Source organism: Chiloscyllium plagiosum, unplaced genomic scaffold (assembly GCF_037043375.1).
Source record: "Chiloscyllium plagiosum isolate Xiang-an unplaced genomic scaffold, Cpla_swu_hap1 HiC_scaffold_2, whole genome shotgun sequence".
Lineage (NCBI taxonomy): Eukaryota > Metazoa > Chordata > Chondrichthyes > Orectolobiformes > Hemiscylliidae > Chiloscyllium > Chiloscyllium plagiosum.
In genome coordinates, this window is record NW_028270140.1 from 92487961 (window position 1) to 92496100 (window position 8140).

Here is an 8140-nt window from a genome sequence, read left to right on the forward strand (position 1 = left end):
TTTACTCATGAAAAGATGAGAATAATCAATTTTATTCGCAAAATGCAGGAATCTGTTGTGTTGTCCATAAAAATATCAGAAGTTCCTCTGAGAGCATTAACCACCATCAGCATTGCTGTACTGCAAAGTAAAAAAAAAGCCTTTGAAACAAGTAAAAAGTAGATTCACCTGAGGAATCCATGACAACAGAAATAATATTGTCAGGAAGATTTAATTTCAGAAATGGACCAAATAGAACACAGAATTGGATATCTTGGAAAAAAAAAACAATTCTTAAGATGCAAGATTTGTTCCACCTTAGATTCTAAATCAAAAGCTGAACAAGTAAATACATTTTTGAATATGTTTAGGAATATAGCTAATGATGTAGTTCACCAATGTATAAAGGAAATTGCATCTTCTTTCAATGAATTCTGAAAGCATTTGACAACTACTTTAACCTTAGAACAAATAAAATTCTTGAAAGAACAAGATTTAATAGAATTCAGCAAATAGAAATCCATAAATCATTTAATTAATTATCTCTACAGGTTAGTAGAAAAATGTGACCATGGAGATTTAAAGCCAGAGTTCATAAGAGACAGATTGTTGAAATTGCTGATGGGCATTTGACAGATTTATATATTCAAAAAAAGACTTTACTTTCAAGAAAACCATTCAGATGATGGATGATTCAGGAGTCCGGACCCAGCACAAATAAAACCTAAGATAAAGAGATGAATCATTTCACAGGAGATCAGCAGATCCTATTCAGTTCTTAAAATACAATGCTCCTCAAGACACATAAGAGAAATCAGTACACCAAATAAGACAGAGACCAGATACTAACAATCATTGACAGTGCTATGGAGCAAAGAAACCTTATAGGCATTAGCAGTGCCCTGCTAATTTAGGAAAAAATACAGTTCATCTGTAAAACAATGGGTCACTTTTAGAAAATGTGCCAAAAGAGAATGTAGCTATAGAGCAACAAGAGGTCCATGTGAAAGCGCAGCTTGCAGTATAAGAAAAGCCAAAGATATTTCTAAGGGAACTAGATTGTGCAGACGAAACATTTTTAACAAGAGTACATTTATGTCACTAATTTCAGTTCACTAATTTTCAGATCAATACAAGGACAAATGTCACCATGATGTTACCATGGTTAAAAAAACACAGTTTACGGCATGCAGGAATGCAACTTCATGATCCAGGAACAACAGTATTTAAGGGTATAGAGGGAGCAACTTTGCAGCACAAAGGGTGTCAGATAGTAGAGAACATACATTTACTTCACAGTCAAGAATTCTCATTCTTGAGCAGGAATACATATTTTGGCAGAAGGAATCAAGCTACTTAAATTTGAGAAATCACTATCAAGGAATAACTAGTCACGAGACAACCGGTCACGAGGATCAATGCTGAAGAAATTTAAAATTGTAAGAATCAGCAATATTTCCAATAAACACAATCAGACCGCCAATGAGCAGCATACCCACTTACACGTTAACTGAAGAAACCTGAACCGATGAAATTCAAAGCACAACACCTTCATAAACATATGCTAAAGTGACTTGGAAGATAAATAGAACATAGAACATTTTAGTGCAGTACAGGCCCTTTGGCCCTCCGTCGCCAACCTGTGAAACCAATCCGAAGCTCATCTAACCTATAGTATTCCATTATCATCCATATGTTTATCCAATGATTTATAATCCAACCTTTCACATTTCATAATATCCTTCCTACAGGAGGGAGAGCACAATTACATACAATATTCCAAAAGTGGCCTATCCAATGTCCTATACAGCAGCAACATGACCTCCCAAATCCTATACTCAATGCTCTGACCAATAGAAGAAAGCATACCAAATGCCTTCTTCATTATCCGATCTATCTGCGACTCCACTTTCAAGGAGCATTGAACCTGCACTCCAAATGCTTTTTGTTCAGCAACACTCCCTAGGACATTACCATTAAATGTATAAGTCCTGCCCTGATTTGCCTTTTCAAAATGAAACACGCTACATTTATCTAAATTAAACTCCATCTGCCACTCCCTAGCCGAATGGCCTATCTGATCAAGATCCTGTTGTACTCTGAGGTAACCTTCTTCGCAGTTCACTACATCTCCAACTTTGGTGTCATCTGCAAACTTACTAGCTATTCCTCTTATGCTCACATTCAAATAATTTATATAAGTGATGAAAAGTAGTGGACCCAGCACCGATCCTTGTGGCACACCACTGGTCACAGACCTCCAGTCTAAAAAGCAACCCTCCACTTCCACCTTCTGTCTTCTACCTTTGAGCCAGCTCCGTATCAAATGGCAAGTTCTCCTTGCATTCAATGCGATCTAACCTTGCTGACCAATCTACCATGAGGAACCTTATCAAAGACCTTACTGAATTTCATATAGACAATGTCAACAGCTCTGCCCTCATCAACCTTCTTTGTTAATTCTTCAAAAGTTCAATTAAGTTGATGAGCCATGTTGACTATCCCTAATCAGTCCTTGCCTTTCCAAATGCATGTAAAATCCTGTCTATCAGGATTCTCTCCAACAACTTGCCCACCACTGATGTCAGGCTCACTGGTCTATAGTTCCCTGGCTTTTTCTTACCACCTTTCTTAAATATTAGCACATTAGCCAACCTCCAATCTTCCGATACCTCACCTGTGGCTATCAATGATACAAATATCTCAGCAAACGGCACAGCAATCACTTCCCTAGCTTCCCACAGAGTTCTAGGGTACATCTGATCAGGTCATGGGGCTTTATCCACCTTTATGCATTTTAAGAAATCCAGCATCTCCTCCTCTGTAATATGGGCATTTCTCTATTCCCCCACATTCCATATCTTCCATGTCCTTCTCCACAGTAAATATTGATGCAAAATAATTGTTTAGCATCTCCCCCGTCTCCTGCAGTTCCATATATAGGCTACCTTGTTGATCTTTGAGGGTTCCTGTTTCGTTGCTAGTTACCCTTTTGTCCTTAATGTGTTTATAAAACTTTTTTGGATCCTCCTTAACCCCTATTTGCCAAAACTATTTCCTGTCCCCTTTTTTGCCCTCCTAATTTCCCTCTTAAGTATACTCCTACTGCCTTGATACTCTTCTAAGGATTCCCTCGATTTCTGCTGTCTATACCTGACATTGTTTTTTTTTAACCAAAGCCTTAATTTCTGTAGTCGCCCAGCATTCCCTATACCTACCAGCCTTTCCTTTCACCTTAACAGGTATATACTGCCTTTGGACTCGTTATCTCATTTTTGAAGGCTTCCCATTTTCCAGCTATCCCTTTACCTGTGAAGATCTGCCCCCAATCAACTTTTGAAACTTTGAATCATAGAATCTTTACAGTATGGAAACAGGATATTTTGGCCCAACAAGTCCACACCGACCCTCTGAAGAGTAATCCACCCAGACCCCATGCCCTACTCTATTACTCTCATTTACCCCTGACTAATGCACATAACCTACACATCTCTGAACATTGTGGGCAATTTTGCATGGCCAATTCACCTAACCTGTATGTCCTTGGACTGTGGGAGGAAACCGCAGTACTCGGACGAAACACATACAGACATGGGGAAAATATGCAAACTCCACACAGACAGCTGCCTGAGGCTAGAATTGAACCCGGGTCCCTGGTGCTGTGAGGCAGCAGTGCTAACCACTAAGTCACTGTTCTTGCCTTATACCATCAAAATTGGCCTTCCCAAGTTAGAATTTTAACTTTTAGATCCTGTCTATTCTTTTCCATCACTATTTTAAAACTAATAGAATTATGGTCGCTTGCCCCAAAGTGCTCCTCACTGACACCTCAGTCACTTGCCCTGCCTTATTTCCCAAGAGAAGGTCAAGTTTTGCACCTTCTTTAGTCAGTACATCCACTTATTGAATCTGAAAATTTTCTTGTGCACATTTAAGAAACTCCTCTCCATCCAAGCCCTTAACACTATGCCAGTCCCAATCTATGTTTGGAAAGTTAAAATCCCCTAGCTTTGCCAATCTATTATTCTTACAGATAACTGACATCTCCCCTCCAAATTGGTTTCTCAATTTTTCGCTGACCATTGGGGGGTCTATAGTACAATCGCAATAAGATGATCATCCTTTTCTTATTTCTCAATTCCACCCAAATAACTTCCCTGGATCTATTCCCAGGAATATCCTCCCTAAAGTATAGCCATAATGTTATCCCTTACCAAAAATGCAACTCCCCCTCCTCTGTTGCCCCTCTTTCTATTTTTTCTATAGCATTTGTATCCTGGAACACTAAGCTCCCAGTTCTGTCCATCCCTGAGCCAAGACTCTGTAATTGCTAAGATATCCCAGTCCCATGTTTCTAACCGTGCCCTGAGTTCATCTGCTTTCCATGTTAGGCCTCTTGCATTGAAATAAATGCAGTTCAACTTTATCAGTCCCACCTCATTCTCTGCTTTGTTTCTGCCTGCCCTGACTGTTTGACTTGCTCATTTTACCAACTGTACCAGTCTCAGACTGGTCTCTTTCCTCACTATCTCCCTGGGTTCTACCCCTCACCTTACTCGTTTAAATCCTCCCGAGCAACTCTAGCAAATCTCCCTGCCATATATTAGTCACCTTCCAATTCAGATGTAGTTGTCTTATTATACAGGTCACTTCTATCCCAGAGGAGAAAGTGAGGACTGCAGATGCTGGAGATCAAAGCTGAAAATGTGTTGCTGGAAAAGCGCAGCAGGTCAGGCAGCATCCAAGGAGCAGGAGAATCGACGTTTCGGGCATGAGCCCTGAAGAAGGGCTCATGCCCGAATCGTCGATTCTCCTGCTCCTTGGATGCTGCCTGACCTGCTGCGCTTTTCCAGCAACACATTTTCACTTCTACCCCCGAAGTCATTCCAATGATCCAAAAATGTGAACCCTTCTCCCCTGCACCAGCCCCTGACTCATGCATCCTTCTGCTCTATCCTTCTATTCTTACCCTCACTAGCTGTCCTTTTGTTCTACACTTCAAAATGAACAACTTCGCATTTTCTCACATTATACTTAATTTGCCAACATTGTATCCACTTACTTAACCTATCAATATCTTTCAGGAAACTGCATCTTTCTTACAACTTGCCTTTCCATCTGTGTTGCTATTCCATAGAAAATGTGTTCTGAGAATATAGTAAAAGCTTCAGGCTGCCTGAATTTATGAAGTCAAAGATGGATAACAGCAAAAATAATGATGTACACAGAATGTATAAAAATTCACAACAGAAAAACAAGCTTGTGTGAAATGGGAGGAGTGGGGTAATTGAGATTTCATGCCAAGCCCATGAAAACATTTAAGTTCCTGAGGTGACTTGACAGGATAGACTGTCAACAGATGTTTCCCCTAATGGGAGAATCTGGAACTAGGGGACACTGTTCAAAAGAGGAGAAAGTGAGGACTGCAGATGCTGGAGATCAGAGCTGAAAATGTGTTGCTGGAAAAGCGCAGCAGGTCAGGCAGCATCCAAGGAACAGGAGAATCGACGTTTCGGGCATAAGTGCTTCTTCAGGGCTTCTTCAGCCCTCCTGAAGAAGAGCTTATGCCCGAAACTTCGATTCTCCTGTTCCTTGGATGCTGCCTGACTTGCTGCGCTTTTCCAGCAACACATTTTTGACACTGTTCAAAAATAAAGGCTGTCTCTTTTTATTTGGAGATGAGAAGAGTTTTTTTTTCTCTGAAGGCCATCAGTCCATGGAATTCTCTTCCCCTGAGAATATTAGAAATGGAGTCATTGAATGTTTCTAAAGCAGAGGTAGATAGATTCTTGATCAACAAGGGAATTAAAAGGTACGAGGGGTAGCAAGAAAGCAGAGTTTGGGCCACAATCAGATCAGGCAAAGATTTGATGAGCGCATAGCCTATATCTGCTCTTTATTTGTGTTTGTGTGTAATAGAAATGCATCTCTTCCTTGAGGGCAAAGTTGTTCAAATTCTACCTCCCCAAGACAATATGAAATCCCTTTTGCTCAATTCTTTGTTCTACTGAAAGGTTTCATGATCTCTCAACTGTTCATTTATACCCGGACTTTCCAATGGACAACAACTCACCACGAGAATCTCTTGAATATTTAGTGCAACTCTTCCTTACCATAACAAAGTTTGAGAGGGTAATTTAATGAAGTATGACACTTCCACTCTAGTCCTACAAATGCACTTTGGCTCAGAGTAATACGTGAAGATTAAACATAATGGAGAATTCATGAACTAGTCAGATGCATCAGATGGAAAAAGTTCAGCAGATCCATTAAGCCTCTTCTTGACGGTTGTGATGCCTTGTGCATCAGGTCATGTGATTCTTCTACCTCAATGTCAGGTATTTGTGACATATACCCACTTGCTGTCTGGTCTTATTAACAGAGAAAGAGCTGATGTCAGAGTGTGTATGTACGGGTGGATCTACAATGTATAAACATCTGTTCTTACTTTTTGACTGATCAGTCTGACTTCCTGGTGTTATATTTTGTTTCACATTTCTTACGTAAGCTCCTTTTTCCATTTAGCAATTCCAGTTCTGCACATAAATTACCTTTAGCTTCCATAATACAGTATATCATAATTCAGACTGTAAAATTTCACCTCAGGTTCCTGCACATCACTCAGAATGCTTTCAAATGTAATCTGCCCATAAAGGTTTAAACAAATTCAGCAATGTCCATACTCATATTAACTAAATTGCCTTTATCAATTTGTTTACATTTGCATTTCTTCATGCTTAAATAATATCTGCCACTTTTGATGTGTTTATTCATTTGACAGTGGAGAAAAGAGTTGCAAGCAGAAATGAAAAAGAAAGAAAAAGAACGGGAGCTGCAGCTCCACGAGAAACAGAAAATAGAGGCAGAAGATTTTAGTGAGATGATAAAGAGGAAAGAGGAAAAACTTCACAAAAAGTCAATCCTATCTGAAATTCCATCTTAATGGGAAATTTCAAGGATAACGGCGAGTACCCAAATTATTTATTGCTCCATCAGAGAAACAACATCCCCTGGCGAGGGAGAAGTGTCTTCTATGGAAATACTGTTTTTACTTCCCAATTTTGTTTGTGGTATTGTCAGAATTTGTTAAAAGACAACAGTGGAAGTGCAACTTCTAATTCTTTTAACAGCTATTATTAATGAATACATTTTATGTCCTAATAAAAGACATACTGCTTTACAGTAATCTAAGATCTTTATTAAAGGTTATTCTTGAGTGTTTCTATGTCTGTTCTAGACAGCTGTACTAGTGCTAAAAAGATAGATCATCAAGTTATCATTATTCCATTTGCCATTATTTCCAATTTGCTGGCTTATTTATTTTAACACAAGCTGTAAGTTTGCCATTGTAAACACTTTTTTTTAGGTCTTAAATCAATGTTGCACACTGATTTGCATTATTATATTGTTCCTCTATGTTTTTCCTGTGGTCATTAAAAAAATAATTTGTTTGTCCATAGCTACGAAGATGTCTTGCAAAATTCATGTCAAAAATTCATGACTCATGTCTTCGTTATTTCTAATCCAGCTGTTCTTGGCCAGATTTCTATTTTATATCCTTCATAAATTTGAACTTATCCAAATCTCTGCTGTTTCTTTCCTAACTCACATCAAGTCCCATTCACTAATTATCCCAGTCCTCATTCACCCACATCAGCTCCTGGTTGAGGAATACCACAATTTTTAAAATTCTTATTTTGTTTTCAAATCCCTTCATAGCCTTGTTGTTTCTATCTCTATAATTGCCTCTGGCACCACAAGCCTCTGAAACATTTACACTTTTCCAATTCTGGCCTCTTGAGCACCATTATTTTAATGACTCCAACATTGGTGGCCAGGTTTTCAGCTGCCAAAACCCTAAGCACTGGAATTCTATCTCCAGAATCTCTTCATTTCTCTACCTCTCTTTATTTTTCTCCCTAAAACATATCTCTTTGACCAAGCTTTTGTTCATCTGACTGAATATCTCCTTATAAATCTCAATCTCTCAAATTTTGCTTGCTTATGCATCCTATTTTGAAGCTGTTTTTTAAATGCAAGTTGTTGTTGCTATCGTGGAAGTGTGCATGCACCTTATAAACTCTGCTTTTGATCCTTATGTGATCACATAGTGCTTGACTACACATGCTGGATGTTTCAAATTGACATCAGGTCTTTGCAC

General features: G+C 38.9%; 1 protein-coding gene across 3 annotated transcripts in view; it reads left to right on the forward strand.

Moving 5' to 3' along the window:
* tmem232 (transmembrane protein 232) overlaps positions 1 to 7443 on the forward strand; it is a 137400-nt gene extending 129957 nt beyond the window's left edge. For all 3 annotated transcript variants that reach the window (XM_087998699.1, XM_043710462.2, XM_087998700.1), the window contains one exon: positions 6761 to 7443. In XM_087998699.1, coding sequence (XP_087854825.1) covers positions 6761 to 6922 — 162 coding nt within the window. In that variant the 3' untranslated portion in view covers positions 6923 to 7443. The remainder of the gene's footprint in view (positions 1 to 6760) is intronic.
* Positions 7444 to 8140: the final 697 nt, after the last annotated feature.